The 16,574-nt window shown below is 43.1% G+C and overlaps 1 protein-coding gene across 1 annotated transcript in view; it reads left to right on the top strand.

Annotated features, from left to right (window-relative positions):
• Positions 1-11,425, top strand: part of FSHR (follicle stimulating hormone receptor) — an 84,346-nt gene extending 72,921 nt beyond the window's left edge. The window contains exons 9-10 of the mRNA XM_074168038.1: positions 4,026-4,211; positions 10,207-11,425. Coding sequence (XP_074024139.1) covers positions 4,026-4,211; positions 10,207-11,425 — 1,405 coding nt within the window. The remainder of the gene's footprint in view (positions 1-4,025; positions 4,212-10,206) is intronic.
• Positions 11,426-16,574: the final 5,149 nt, after the last annotated feature.

The raw sequence follows: 16,574 nt of genomic DNA, 5'->3' as shown, positions 1-16,574 counted from the left end.
AAAATGACTGGTTAACCTTGAGTTCAGATCAGAGCTTTTCTGAAGGCCTTTTTTCCATGTTGTGATGGTCAGTGCACCTATGATATAAAGATCTATGGTATGGGTTACTACATTCTGCTCTGCTTCCATCACTCACTCAAAGTGTCTTCCTTCTTTGGAAAAGACTGCCAGCAGAGCATCTTTTCAGCTATAATATCATTGATGTTTCTTTGGAAAAGCGTTGTTTCCTGTAGCGAAAAGTAAATGTGTTTTCTTTGCAAGCTGTAGCTGATACAATCGTATTCTGGAGGTTTATCAAATTGATTTGGTTGTAGTTCAGATTCATTTGATAGTTCAATTTCTAACGCTGAGTTATTTGTGTAAGAAGTTTTCTGTTCTGTTACCAATACATCCACTATTCTATGGATGGGAAATTACCTTTTTATCCTGACTCAGATCATGAAAGAAGAGCTTTCTCACTCATCCGTCACTGTAGTGTACACCAGGAATGCACTTTCACTTGTGGAAGTGGTTGACCCATAATCATATCTTTGCTGGTATGAATAGCGTTGTTGCAATCGAATCTGTGTTGCAGACTGCAAGGTTTTATTAGAATGAACATCAGGATGTTTTAACACTTGATCTTTCTGAACCAGTGGTGTACAGTCAATCAACACCAACTTCTGTTTTATATTTCAGCACATTAAAATAATGTGAAAGAAACCCAAACACAAATAGTAATGACAGAAAGCACAAATCTTAGCCCTTGTACAGGCTACGCAGTTTCACAAATCAATTCCTCTCTCAGGCTTACAGCTCTTGGCTGAATTAGAATATCTGTTTTGGAAAGACATCAAGTTTTGAGTTAAAGGATTTCAGTGCTGACAGTAGGCAAGTAAATCAAATGGCTAATTACTCCCACACCTATACGCATTCCTTCTACACAGAAACACTCTGTATTTCCTACTTGGAGTTTCATAGCTTCAGTTTTCAAACAGATTGTTTCATTGAATCATCTTCTGGTGCTCGCAGAGATGTAGTGGCTTACATCAGTTCTCACTGAAGTCCTTAGGAGTTCTCTGGCTGCATCCTGTCTTGGATGCAGGGCAAGATATGGCTGTGGTCCTTGCAATTTGTCTTCAACAGGAAACCCACACACAAGGTCACAGGAGAGCTCCAGTAGATCCCTAACTCGACAGCTGAGTCCCTGAAGCACAGCCAGAAATCGGTTCAGACACAAGTACAGAGAAAATTGTTCGCGCCAACCAGTCTGCCCCTCTCTGATTTCTGCCCCACCAGCCATTTCTTGCTATTTCTGTATGTGCCTTTCAAACCTCATCAGCTGGTCGGTATTTTTGCTAATCCAACAGAGACTCCCAGTGGGAAAGGGCAGTGATTGGAAGAGAAGTCAGGTTCATTTTGCTGTTCCTGCGCCGGCTGCTGTCAAGGCTGACGACTAGCAGCCAAGCAATAATATTACAAGAATATGTATTCTAGTCACTGATGCTTTCTGGTTTGATTTTCTACTGCCACTTTACCGTCTTGTTCATCATGCTTATTTAATTCATCAAGCCTCTAACTAGAGAGCAGCGCCCCAAAGAACCTCTGCACTAAGGTGTGCGCGTGGTGACTCAGTGGAGTAAGTTACTAAACCAGCTGCACAAAGACTGTATTTGCTGTTCAGGGGCTTGTCAGTGATGTATTGATACCTGTCCCTAACAGACATACCATCAAACCCTGCAGGAGTTTGCAGAGCACCTTCCCTGACTGGCTCCTGTTCCTGTGCAATAATGAGCATAAAAAGAAAAAAAATTAAAAGAAAAAGAAAGTATTTTCATGGAAAAATATTAAATATTTATGAAATTATTTAGAGATGTCCAGAGATCCAGTAACATTTTAGCTATTTTTAAGTCTAGGTGATATTCCTATTCATATTTACTTGTTATTTCCACCCAGTGTAGTAACAGTTTGGACTCGGTAAAGATTTTTAGCTAACAACCCGAAGAAAACATTTTCCATGCTTCTGTTCAGAATTACAAGCCCTTGTGAAGCTTTATAGGCTCTTAATGATGCCATGAGTGATGCTGTCTGTGGATTTATTTAGGCAGAAAACTGCTGTTTAGTTGTCGAGTCATGAGCATACGCTCCAAGTGACAGTTTTCATTTGGTAGCCTACTACGGGCAATAGTCAGTCCATGAAACAATCAAGGTTACTCATTACAACCTAATTACCTCTTCAAGTGTCTAAGTCAGAAATCAATAGCCCAAAATTTCTCGTCAGGCCCAGAACAACTTCAGGACCACAGCGTGGCTTCTCTTAGTCCCACCTGCAGAAGTTCAGAGAAGCATTTCTGACTCCACCGGTCTGTCTTGCCCTTCCAGTAGAAGTCATGGCCCCAGGTCAGGGTCGCAGAGTGGGGTCTGTGTTTGTTCCCCTGCTGCCACAGTTCATGGTCCAGTTGTTGAAGGTGGTACATCCCTTCAGAGCCTGGGTGCAAAGCCTCAGCTGTGGGCACAGCATGGACACAAGATCATCTTAACCAGTTTTACTCACCGCTTAATTAACTGCTTATAAATTTGGTAGACTCAGACACTCTAAGCTAAAGACCATGAGTTCAAACAGAGCCATTTCCCGGTACTAATTTTGTTTCTTCGAACAGAGAACAGGTGCAAATATGCATATGGTACATAGCAACTGTCTAAGCTTTATTACACGCTGCTAAAACCTGGTCTCTGCCTCACGTGGCACCACTCTACTGCATTAATATGATAATAAAAACAATTTGTGCATGTTGGGTAATAGAGATCAAATAACATGTTGTCCTGACATTGTACTGTTATGGATGAATTGGAAACTGTAACTTGTAGGGGGCATGGAGAAAATTACAAATATCGTCAGTCCAATTCCTTGATTAGGGAAAATGCCTTTCTTTTGTTGGAGAATAAAGAGCGGAGCAGCCTCAACCACCACTGCGTCCTGGATCAGTCTCAGGCAATAAGAGCACAGGGGCTGAGGGAGGACGGGGTGATTTTGGGCAGTTCATTTTTACTATTGCTCTTAAAACCGAGCGGTTTGCTCTTCTGCTGTCACAAGCTGAGGGGACACAGTTTGTGCCCTAGGGGAATGTGGGGACGCTTGGCCCCAACTGTTACACCCTGGAGCCATGGGGATGGGCTCCCAAGTACCTCTTAGTCTGGAGATGGGGCACCCTCGGGCCTACTTCCCCTTCCCCACCTGCGTGGCGAGAGTCAAGATTTAGTGTTTGCACAATGTGTTTCCTTTTAAAAGCCCCACTAATGCTCTTTTTAATGCGTTTCATAGCTGCTGCTTCCATCGCTGCCTTTGATAGCCGGTCCCACACAGTAATTGCCTTCCACATAAATACATCTCTCCTAACCTCCTGCAATCTTGCCCCTTTCTTCACTTCAGTCTGTGCTCCCTTTATTTTTTAAACCTCTGGAAATGTTTTGTTATTTTTATTCCTCACAGTTTGAACCATGTCACCTCTGTCTCTTTTTAATCTCTTTTTCTTCCTAATGAGTACAAAACCTGATATCCCCAACCTCTTCTCACATCTGTACCCCCTGTGAGCTTCTCTCTTTGTGTTTATTGCCTTTTCCACAGCAGCTTCCCGTGATGCGATGTTTGTGTAGCAAACCTCTGTTGTGATTTCATCAGCCTTTTTTATCTTTTAACAGTATTCTGGGATGATTGTTGCATTTACTGGGTATTTACTAAACCCAGAATCATATGGTACTAATGGTTTATGTCCCTGTTAATTCTTACCCAGAGGGTTATGGGATTTTTTTTTTCTTTTTTCTCAGACCAGACTAACAATACTTGATTGTTGTTTGCAATGGATATTAGTTCAGGTTTCCTGGAGGAACACCTAATTTATCCCTGGTTCCTCTTTTCAGTGTAGATTTCCAGCTGATCTCTTTCCAATCACTACGCTGAAAATGAGTAGGACAGTCTAAAACACGTACCCACCATCGAGCAAAAGAAAATTTGCTTTTTACCAAGATTTTCATATGTTTTCTTAAAGGGATATTTCAAGGACAAGAATCAGTTTCCTTCCAAGTCATGGATTAGAACTCATTAAGAAGCTAAGAGCAAAGTCTACATACAATTTAAAAAAGCTTCCTGATTTAAGCAAATTTAGATCTTTGATTGAAGCAAACTTCACCTACCCTAGCCATTGCTGTGCATTTACAAACTGGAAAAGACAAAAGTAAGTGATTTCATTTTTTTTCTCTTTTTGGTGCTTCTCAGCAGTTGACAATGAATAAAATAAACTTCCTCAAAATCTGGATAGAAATGGTCTCTTCAGTGCAAGTAAGTAAATGGGTAGAAATAAATAAATATACAATACATACAGGTTTATGCATGCTTCACGGTGTGCTGCCTCTCCATTACAGGGGACTAACAGATTTTGATAGCTGCGTTACCATCGGTACCTTCCCCAGCTGCGGCTGTAGCCCCCACCTCTCACAGGTCCATCTTTCATTGGGACCTGCCATCCTGGGTCAGCCTTGGAGCCACGCTTTTCAACAGGAAAAGTTTGCCAGCTTTTCAGGAGGTAGCTGAAGGGAAAGCTGGGTTTGCAGAGAAGCTGCTCAGTATTTGGCCTCAATTCAGGAGGGTAACAGGACTGCTGAGTGACCCTAAACTCTTCTCTCAGCCGCACTGGTGTTGGAACACTGTCCAACCAAGTGCCACAAATACATTGTCTGTCAAGTCTATGTACACAATGTTTTTGGACGTGGTTTCTGAAATGGTTAGCCTAGAGCAGACCCCTTTTACCCAAGTCAACAGAGGGGGGAGTCTTTTTAGACTCCCAAAGTAATTTTCCGTGCTTGTTTTAATTTTCCGTTGGCAAGTTGCAGTGAGACTTCAGTTATCAATGATTCTTAGTGAGTATTTTCAGCTGCTCAGATAAGACTTTAAATGTACACATTAACTAGTTGATGAACCTGCTGAATTTGTGCCACTGGAAAGCCTGAGGAACCGGTACCTGCGGAAACCCCTGTTATTGTTCAGAGTTCTTCCTTTACTGGATGCCCTCAAAGACTTAGAATTTGCCACGAAAAAAAATTGTGGATCATTGTTATAATTCAAGACTTTGTCTTCAGAAGTTGTCTAAAACTTCAAAGAGAAGTAAAACCATGCAGAGAAAGCATGAACTGTTAGTAGCTTCTATTATAATACTTACAGCAGCCATTTATTCTACTTATAGCATTCTGTTGTCATTATACAATGAAGTATAACTGATCTTGCTCGTGCTGATGACTAACAAATATCACCCACGTGTGTCTGCGAAACTATCTGTGTAAAGAGTGCAAGTCTGGTGGTGGTGGAGACTGCAGTTATAAGGGAAGTAGCTGATCTAATATATCCCCCATTGCCCATTTTTGATCCAAAATGCTAAACTTTTCGCTAGGGCAGTTTATCAGTCGGAAATATTTTCCCATATTTCTGCAGGCTTATGCAGGCACGGTGCCTGGTAGCTTGCTAAGTAGAAATGGATCCAGTCCTTCCAGCACTGGTGGCAAAGCGGTGTTTGCCGAGGAGTCCAAGGGAAGCATGTTTAGTCCTGAATCTGCAAATGGACTTTGGTATCACTATGATTTATATTTTTGAAGGTACTTGGCTTCTGGGCTGCTTGGGCCAAATCAAGACCCAAATCTCAGAATCCACCCCTTTAATTAGGCAACTGGCGTTTTCAAAAACAGAGTAACACTTACTATTCTAGGAAAGCTACAGGAGGAAACGACCCTGACCTTTTGGTAGGCTCTCAGCCGCTCACTTAGGCTTTAAATAACTTCCATGTCACGCTTGCCCCAGGAAATTGAAGCCCACAGCACTCACTTCCCCCTTCGTGTAGCCCCACTCTGCCCTGGCAGGTAAGAACCCAAGGGGGACACTGCCAGCCCTTCCCACAGCCTGGGCAAGGGGAATTTTGCAAAGAAATGCCAATGAGCTGTGCAGCGCTCGCATAACCCAAGCGCAGATGGCCAGCAAGTTGGGCGGGAGCACCACACGGTGGGGGCACTGCTTCTGGAGCAAGTCTGGTCACAGTTTCACGGTGCCCTATAGTATCAGGTGTGATGCAACAGTAAGAAATAGTATGCAAGTTGGAGGTGCTCTTTATGGTATATGATATATATGATTACTTGAATAAACGTGCGTGTGAACTGCATCACCCTGGTCAACAGAACAAAGTTGAATGTATTTATATATGTCTTTAATAGTTACCAAAATATTAAGCATAAATGCAAAATTATTAAAACCAATTATTTAGATCAACTCTTCCTGTTAACTGTGTTAAGACATAATTTAAAACGTTAATTTCTTTCATACAGTCATGTGTCTTGTACTGAAATTGGTGGGAGACTGACATCGTGTCTCCATCTTAAAGAGAAAATGGATGCCTTTTAGTTCTGTCTGAATACCGAAGGTATCACCCTACGCTTCAGCAGAGATGAGTCACGCGTACAGTAGCTGCACCCGCTTTCATTTCAAAGCAGTTTCCTTGGCAGCTGGCACAAGCTGCGTGTGCACTGAAGATTGCTCATTTTGTTTAAGAGTTATTAATAGTTTGCACTGCTCGATCACACAGTGTGTACTATTTCTTCGGTGAGAGCTGCGGGCATGATGGTGGTGGTGAGAACCGTGATGTGACCTGACTTGCTGTACACCTTCACAGGAGACGGTCGTTCTGCCGTGGCCGTTTGGGTCTCAGAATATTCCAGGTAGTCCAGGGAGGATAAGAAAGGTGCCCTGTCATCCCCAGAAGTGCATTTCTAAGGATCATGAATGACAACAGTTGGTGTTCACCTGTAAAATCTGGGAAGGAATTAAGACAGGAATGCGTGGCCTCTTTCTGGCTGTCCTGTTTATGTTAAATTGCCCCTCTTTGAGACTTCTGCAGCACTTGAGAACCTTAGATAAAAAAAGTTGCCATCGTGGATCATGCTCCATCACCTCTCCCAAATCCATCTGCACCAGCAAACAGGGGCTGTTGTGGTGACGGAAAGCTTAAGCCTCTTACAGCTTTCTAAATTTTGGAGGATGCCGCATCAAGCACAAGACACAAATTAAAACGTAGGCAATTTTGATGCCTTTCTTTTTTTCCCCCATTCCAATGAGGATTATATGATAAATACTGATCTGTAGGTTTATCCCACTGGAATGTTGTGTTGCTGGCCTAACAGAAGGTAAACCGCTTTCCTGGGACAAGCCCGGTGCAGCATGTTGAACTCCCCTCACGTTTTCCTTCTGACTGGAAAATAATATCCTTGAAGTGCGGGTAGGGCAAAGCCTGGATGTTAAAACCCTCAACTTGACATAAACCATTATGAACTTGAGCAAGCTTTTGGCTTTCCTTGACATAAAGATCACCTTCTGCCTAAAAGAATGACATTGATACGACTCTGTCCTTACAGTTGATCATTATTCTTCGGAGGAGCTGTCACTTGAAATCCTACTTTTTTAAAAAATGTGGCAGCATCAGGAGTCGTGTTTGGGCCTCGTCTCATGAGAACATAATATCAGTTGCTCACAACTCACTTGATGTCACTTTTCAGTGAGGATGATTGGTTTGAGATAGGGCTTAATACAGAACCTAGGTCGGGACTGTTTATTCTGCTGAGCGCGTTTCTCGGCACACAAGATCCCGCTGTCACTGGATCCAGACAAAGCACATAAAATAACCACTTGTACAAAGGTAGTCATTTTTGTTTCTTTTTGTCAGAGCGCTCTGCAATTTTCATGTTATTCTTTAAGTTGTTCTCTCTCTAGTTTATTTTTTCAGGGGGGTTACTTGTTAAAGAGTAGCAGAAGGTTACAAAGAGACTGAATATAGGAACTGTGTTATGATACCTACAAACCAATTCTCAAAAAGGAAGCAAGGACCCACGCCTTGCCCCCCCAAAAAAAAATGTTTTAATGTGTTGCTCTGAATGCACTGCACGGCCCAAAAATCCCAGGGCAAAGAAGCGGTGAGCACTCAGTACCAGAGGATGCCTCTTCTTTCCCTCCGGAGCTTGCAACTGCCCATCTTATGGTGCAGGTAACCCACCCGAACTCGAAGCAAACAGAGCAGCTGACTCCGCGGGACCCTGGTTTTATTTGGGACTGCTGGCTGTAAAATAATTCAAGAGTTAATACGCTGTAATAATCTGAAATATTTAATAGGCCTCACATAGCTGTCTTACCAGGGGATAGATTTAGCTCCAGACAGTGCCTCCGTAATTTGGGAAAAGGTTTATTTTTAACTCACAGCTGAGAAATGATTGGATAAAAGCATTTCCCTCAGTGCATTTACAAAGAACCACCAACTGCAGTAGCTCTCGGTGCCCTTGAGTGCCTGTTGCACTCAAAACTGAGGGACTTTCTCTCCCGTTATTGCTCCTTGGAAGCATATATTCCCTTTCAGCTAGAGAACTGTTGATATATTGATCAATACACTGGACCCCTCACTCATCCTTATGCGAGCAGAACACAGGGGATCAAAATGTAATGCCTTGTTATTGCTGTTGTGACCTTCATAGTGCATATTTGACCTCACAGAAAATCAGTTTTCTGCCTCAGTTGACAGGCAAGATAAAAAATATTGATAATAGTAGAGGATGCTCAGAACCTCATAGGAAATGTCCCTCACCTTCTGGTGCTGGGCCTTCATTATTTTTCCTTTCTTGCAGACCTTTTAAACTCAATTTTTGGAAGATGCAGTGAGTGCACAAAGTCAAAGGGTAAAATTAGGTTACAAAAAAGAATTCTCCTTTTTAAGCTGCTACCAAATGTTTAAAAATTTCAACCTAGCTTGCCTAAGACGCTCTGCTCTCAACCATCCTGCAAGTCAGGGTGGAAGGTAAGCTGGGGTCCTGTCCTACAGATTTTACACCTAAATTGCTGTCTAGGCTGTAGATGAAAGTAGGCAGAGCTGAACTATGTTGGTTTTGCTACACGTTGCCAGCCGGTTTATTCCCGAACTCAGATTAAGTCTGGATCGATTTGCATCCAGCTATGGATGCAAGTTTCTGGGACAGCAAACTTCAAAGGCAGCCTAGGAGAAGCAGCTGTTTGAGTCTGACCCTTTATTTCCTGTGGATACACCTTGATATTTCTTAGCTTGATGGAGCTGATTATCTTTCTGTCATCTCAGCCAAAACATTTGTTTCTTCCGTTGGTCTAGGCATGGAGAAGGACATAGAGAGGACATATACTCTAGGAAGTAAAGCCAAACACAAAACTATTAAAAAATTCCAGTTTTACCTTCTAAGGCATTTTTTTCTCAAAACCCTTTTCCTTTTTTTACCTTTGCTATTGAAAATTCTCAAAATATTTTTAAAAGACTTTCTAACAGAAAGAAAAGCAGCTACTGTTCCTAAACTGTTGGTTTGGTTTGGTCGGTGTGGTGTGGGCTGGTGTGGGTTGGTTTGGTTCGGCATGACTCGGCTTGGCTTCATTTTGCTTGGTTTCTAATTCATTTTCTTTGAAAAACAGTTTTTAAAAATGTTCTGCCACGTCTTGTGTTTGAATCTATGTTGGCATCTGGCTTCTAGAGATTATCTGGGAGCCTGCATGAACTCACTTATGCTGTTTATTTGTGACACTAGCCAGTTACCAATATGATACGAGGTACTTAAAATGAATGGCACAAACTGGAGTTATTCTGTGCCTGGAGGAGTTACAAGATGGAATATGGCACACTAACTGTCAAAAACTTTAGGAAAAAGGGAATTCAAGCGTAATAGTAAGGGATAGCAGCGTTATTGTGATTATACAGACTCGTATATTATGGGCACAGCTGAACTGAGTCATTCTTCAAAGTTCAGTCTTACATCAGAATTCATCATCAGGTATTGTCCCCATGCAAGAATCAGCTTATCAATGACAGGCTATGTGAGAAATTTGGTTGAAATAAAGGAGTATTCTTACAGAATGTGTTATCCAGGTGGATAACGGCTTCATGAGTGTTAGTAAGGCAGCCATCAAGCTTTCCTTTCCCTTACTTTTTATGATGTTTCCAAATCATTTACATTTTCATGTATTATTTTATAAATAGGGACCAGCCAGACTATTAATTTCCAGCTCCAGAGTAATCTATATAATCAACTAACCAGAAAAACTGAGCTGTTAATGGAAACTGGACAATTTCGTGTTTGTCGTGTATCTCATGCTGTGTCCCTTAGTTTCCAACCCTACTCTTTTTACAATTGCAGCACTGAATTGCATCCGATATGTCTGGCCAAGCAAGACCTTGATGAGCAGCCTGGCGATAAGATACATAAACGATCCGCAGCTGAAGATTACATTTCCAACTACGACCTAGGATTTTACCCAGCAGAGAATGAATTTGACTATGGTTTATGCAATGAAGTCGTTAATGTAGCTTGCTCGCCTAAACCTGATGCTTTCAATCCATGTGAAGATATTATGGGATACACCGTTCTGAGGGTCTTGATATGGTTTATCAACATTTTGGCTATCACCGGGAACATTGTTGTCCTCGTTATATTAATAAGCAGTCAATACAAGCTCACCGTTCCTCGCTTTCTAATGTGCAATCTTGCATTTGCAGACCTCTGCATAGGTATCTATCTGCTGTTTATTGCATCTGTAGATATCCAGACCAAAAGCCAGTATTACAACTACGCCATAGACTGGCAAACCGGGGCAGGATGCAACGCTGCAGGATTTTTTACCGTGTTTGCGAGTGAACTCTCAGTCTACACACTGACTGTGATAACTCTGGAAAGGTGGCACACCATCACCTACGCCATGCAACTGGACCGCAAGGTTCGGTTTCGTCATGCTGTGATTATAATGATTTTTGGCTGGATGTTTGCTTTCACGGTGGCACTTCTTCCCATATTTGGAGTCAGCAGCTACATGAAGGTCAGCATCTGTTTGCCCATGGATATAGAAACACCATTTTCTCAGGCCTATGTTATGTTTCTTTTAGTGTTGAATGTACTTGCATTTGTGATTATATGTGCCTGCTACATCTGCATCTACTTTACTGTGAGAAACCCTAATGTCATCTCTTCAAACAGTGACACCAAGATTGCTAAGCGCATGGCCATACTGATCTTCACGGACTTCCTCTGCATGGCACCAATATCCTTTTTTGCAATATCAGCCTCACTCAAGGTTCCTCTCATCACAGTGTCCAAATCTAAGATCCTTCTGGTTTTGTTTTACCCCATCAATTCCTGTGCTAACCCTTTCCTCTATGCCATTTTCACAAAGACTTTCCGCAGGGATTTCTTCATTCTGTTGAGCAAGTTTGGTTGCTGCGAGATGCAAGCCCAAATTTACAGAACAGAGACCTCCTCATCTGCTCATAATTTCCACACAAGAAATGGCCATTGCCCTCCTGCATCAAAAAACAGTGATGGGACTATTTATTCATCGGTTCCTCTGAATCACTTGAACTAAAATGCTTGCAAGAGTTTGTGTCTGAGGCGGTGTGATAATCCCTTTCAACTGTGAATTTGAATAATGACTTCAGCACAGCATGTAAACTTATTTTTTATGAGGAAAAAAAAAAATTATTTCCACTTTGCTATTTTTGTTCAATGAACAGCCATCAGAGATGACAAATCATCCTCATCAGTTCTTGAAGGACAAAGAACAAAACTTCAGTATGTGCCAAAGTGTTCTTGTAGAATTGTCACAAGAAATAAATGAGATTATAAACTGGTATCTCCCACCATACAGGCAGAGATTCCCTTCGTTCTAGGAAGATGTTAGCTGCTTATTGAGAATTAAATAGCGGTTATATACGATTGAAAGAAAAAAAAATATGTAGAGTTAATTTTTTTACCTGTGAAATGTGTTATAACAATGACAGATAATTAGCTATTTTCATTAATCGTATCTCCTGGGTTTACAGGAGACGGCCAATTTAACGCCCTCCTTCAGCACAGACTTACTGGGAATGAGAATATCCTGTGTTGTTTCCATTTCTGCTGACCACAGCAGAGGGGCAAGGAGGCATCTCCAGCTATGCTGATGGTTGCTGTTCCACGCTGCATGGACCTGCCTTACTCTGTACAAAAGTGTCATTTGGGGTAGGATTTGTGTTGATCTAGATTGGCAGGCTCAGAGGACCAGACTTCATCTGAGTTTGGGTCGAGGGATTTAGTTTGAGGTTTGTTTTCAAGGTGAAAAAAAGAGCAAGAACGAGAGCAGGAGAAACCCTTCATAATAAGGGAGATGTTTCCTCAAGTTGGTCTCACAAAGTTGGGTTGCGATCTCTCTTGTGTGGCTGGGGCCTTTGGGTACAGTAAGATGGGCCAATGGGCTGCTCTAAGGCGATACCTGGGGCAGGTTTGCCCTGCAGCAGCATCTGGGCATTGCAGCGGGCTGTGTGATCCAGATACGGCTTTGGAAAACCCGAACAAAAGTTTTTGTGGAGTCCTAAAAGTTCTCTTTCCCCTTCCCTTTAAAAAATAAAAAAAAATATATATATATACACATTTTCCTTCATGAGCACATTATCAGGTGATGGTCCAGCTTGAAAGACCTGAAAAGAAAAAAAAATCTTAGTCAAGATTTACTGATTTTACAGGGTTTTTGAAGAATGTATCAATGAACATACAGTTCAGACTTTTTACATGATTTGAACATCAGACTTTTTTGAGGGTTAATCATTCCAAATCACACCAAAGATTTTGGTGTGATTCACACCAAAGGGTTAGGTAGGATTTTTCCTTTTTAGGTAAAGGATTTAGGTAAAATCCTTCCTTTTTAGGTAGGATTTTTCTCAAGCTGATGTGTGTCTATGTGTGGGTATGTGGGCATGGTGAGGGGTCTGGAGAACAAGTCCTATGAGGAGAGGCTGAGGGAACTGGGCATGTTTAGTTTGGAGAAGAGGAGGCTGAGGGGAGACCTCATTGCCCTCTACAACTCCCTGAAAGGAGGGTGTAGAGAGGAGGGTGTTGGCCTCTTCTCCCAAGGGAATAATGGCAGGACCAGAGGAAATGGTCTGAAGTTGGGGCAGGGGAGGTTTAGATTAGATAGTAGGAAGAATGACTTTCCTGAGCGAGTGGTCAGGCACTGGACCAGCCTGCCCAGGGAGGTGGTGGAGTCACCATCCCTGGAGGTATTTAAGAAATGTGTAGATGTGGCGCTTCAGGGCATGCTCTAGTGGCCAAGATTGTGGGGGTCTTTTGTGTGTGTATGGTTGGACTCGGTGATCTCAGAGGTCCTTTCCAACCACGAAGATTCTGTGATAAGGAAAACAGAAGGACAGGAATCTGGGCATCCTTCCCACCTCACAAACAATTCCTGGTTTTGACCCATGAGATTATAAATCTTTGGAGTCTTCATGGTTAAATATGATGAGCCTACAACTAAGTATTTCCCACCTACAGGTCCTAAAATTTCAGTAGCAATTCTTGATTCTTCTATCCATAATTTCCCCTGTCATCAGCTTCACATTTCAGCATCTGTACCTGATGTGAATAACTACAGGAGGTGATTATTCATTCAGCCCTAACCAGGGAAGGAAGTCTCAGCTCCCTAGTGCATAAAACAGGGGAGATCAAAGATAGTGCGTTTGGGGAGGAGGGGGAAAATTTCATTACTCAAAACAAGTAACATTCCCTCCAAGATCCAGGAGAAGGAAGAATGAAAGAGCAAAACAGGAAAGAGTTCAGCTCTGGGAAGCTCTTCTAATGACTCAGAGCAATCATTTCTCCACGAACACTTTATGTCATATATAATATACAGGTATGCAGCCATTAAAATCCATCCCAGTGGAAGTGTCTGAACGATGATCTTCCAAAATGACAAATATTCTAGTTGCATTAAAAAAGGCTCCTGGATCTATTCTTGGGCCAAAAATGGGGGGTGTTTTTTGGCAAATACTAGCCCATTTTTATTGATAAGTAGGTGAAATTCTTGTGGTGCGTCACGTTTTTTTTTTGCCTGGTCCCTGACCGTCTGCAGAGGCAATAGGATGGGACCTGGCAGTTCAGGAAAGCACAGACATGGTCTAGAAGGCAGCCTTGTAAACCCTCTCACAGCTATGCCAGGCACTATGTGAGCTTGGCGCAACTTACCTAATTCATGTGAAACTGCTGCCCAGACATTTGCAGAATCAAGCTCTACTTAAAAATGCTTTACAAATAAGCACCCCTGAAGAGAGACTTTGCAGGGTTGTGCCTTGGAGCCAGTTAAACCAGGGACCAAGGGAAGAAGCCATCTATGGCTCTTCCTTCAGAGGAGACAAGGGATGGGTGATACTCAAAGAGCAAATAGAGCCTGCATAACCAAACACCTTGCCTCTTCCCTGGCAGGAGGACGGTACAGAAGTGCTTGAAGGACATGTCATCCTGCCCACACCCACTGCACGGGAGCTGTGGTGGCAGCTCAGGCTCTGGCAGCAGCTCCAAAGCTAGGAGGCTGGCCCTGTGGTTGACATCACAAAAACCTTCTTCTTGTGGTCATCAGATCACCTTGGCTTTCACTATTCTTTGGATCTTAATTTTAAGCATCTTCCAAATTGTGAGGGGCATTGTAGGACCTGTCCCTTTGTGGGACAATGGTCCATTTCTAGCAATTTTTAGAGCAGTGTTTGGTGGGGTTTTTTTTTCTTTGAAGAAAGCAGTATAATAAAAAAAAAAAAAAATTGCAAGAGATTTTATTCATGCTTGCAATGTAAAAAATGCCTGCTGGTGTCTGGTGTGGATTTTCTCACCACTGAACATGTTTATGTGTCTAATCTTTAAACTATTTTACATTTCCCTTTCTGTAATCTATTTTAATAAAAACTAATATGAAAACAAAGTGCCTTGAGAACAGGTGTACAGTCAGAGATGCGCTGACAAAGTATGCAATAAATGTTACTGCATATCTGGAGAGCTCCATTTACGCAGCACAGCCTCCACAGTCGGGTCACTGTGACCCATGAATGAAGCTTGGCTGATGAGGGACTGCAAAGAAAACCCTCCTGGAGCCTCCTGGAGAGCTAACAAAGCACAGAAAGGTACGCTTGAAACCTCTTAAACAGATACACTTAGCGTCACTGACCTGTCTTTGTTTTAACCGATCTCTTCTATTAATTCACATTTCTTATGAAATAAGACATAAACCACTGACAGAACCTTGATAGGGATTTTTCTCCTTTTTAATGGCTCTTCTCATACGCTACACTCTAATTCTCCTTCCCTCTTTTGTATATCCAGGGCTTGGAAGCTCTGTTTTGTTGAGTCTTCTGTTCAGACAAATAAGTGTGTATTTGTGGGTGCACACGTGTGCAAGTGTGTGTAGGAGAGACAGGCCACAGGTAACAAGGAAACCAAGTCAGAATCAGAATCAAAATCGTAGTGGTTGGAAGGGACCTCAGAGATCATCGAGTCCAACAAACAGTAAAAAAAAAAAAAAAAAAAAAAACAAAAAAAACCAATACACCACAAACAAAACCACCACCCACCACCTGAACACACAACACAACAACCAAACCAAAAACCATCACCCACCCACACAGCACCCCACCACAAACCAGTAATCTTGGACACTAGAGCATGCCCTGAAGAACCATGTCTACACGTTTCTTAAATACCTCCAGGGATGGTGACTCCACCACCTCCCTGGGCAGCCCATTCCAATGCCTGATAACCCTTTCAGTAAAGAAATGTTTCCTAATATCCAACCTGAACTTCCCCTGGCGCAACTTGAAGCCATTGCCCCTTGTCCTATCATCTGTGACTTGGGAGAAGAGACCGACCCCCGTCTCTCTACAGCCTCCTTTCAGGTATTTGTACAGAACAATAAGGTCTCCCCTCAGTCTCCTCTTCCCCAGACTGAACAACCCCAGCTCCCTCAGCCTCTCCTCATAAGACTTGTGCTCCAGACCCCTCACCAGCTTCGTTGCCCTTCTCTGGACCCGCTCCAGCACCTCAATGTCCCTCTTGTGGTAGGGGGCCCAAAACTGGACACAGTACTCAAGGTGGGGTCTCACCAGTGCCGAGTACAGGGGGACGATCACCTCTCGGTCCCTACTTGCCACACTGTTCTTGATACAGGCCAGGATGCTGTTGGCCTTCTTAGCCACCTGGGCACACTGCCGGCTCATGTTCAGCCGACAGTCGACCAACACCCCCAGGTCCTTTTCTGCCAGGCAGCTCTCCAGCCACTCTGCCCCCAGCCTATAGCGCTGCCTGGGGTTGTTGTGACCGAAGTGCAGGACCTGGCACTTGGCCTTGTTAAACCTCATCCCGTTGGTCTCGGCCCATCGATCCAGCCTGTCGAGATCTCTCTGCAGAGCCTCTCTACCCTCCAGCAGATCAACACTGCCACCCAGCTTGGTGTCGTCTGCAAACTTACTGAGGGTGCACTCGATCCCCTCGTCCAGATCATTGATAAAGATGTTGAAGAGAATTGGCCCCAGTACCGAGCCCTGCGGGACACCACTCGTGACTGGACGCCAGCTGGATTTAACTCCATTCACCACCACTCTCTGGGTCCGGCCCTCCAGCCAGTTTTTAACCCAGCAGAGGGTATTCCCATCCAAGCCATGGGCAGCCAGTTTCTCCAGGAGGATACTGTGGGAGACTGTATCAAAGGCTTTGCTGAAGTC

Source organism: Numenius arquata, chromosome 2 (assembly GCF_964106895.1).
Source record: "Numenius arquata chromosome 2, bNumArq3.hap1.1, whole genome shotgun sequence".
Lineage (NCBI taxonomy): Eukaryota > Metazoa > Chordata > Aves > Charadriiformes > Scolopacidae > Numenius > Numenius arquata.
This window is presented reverse-complemented; position numbering and strand designations above follow the sequence as displayed.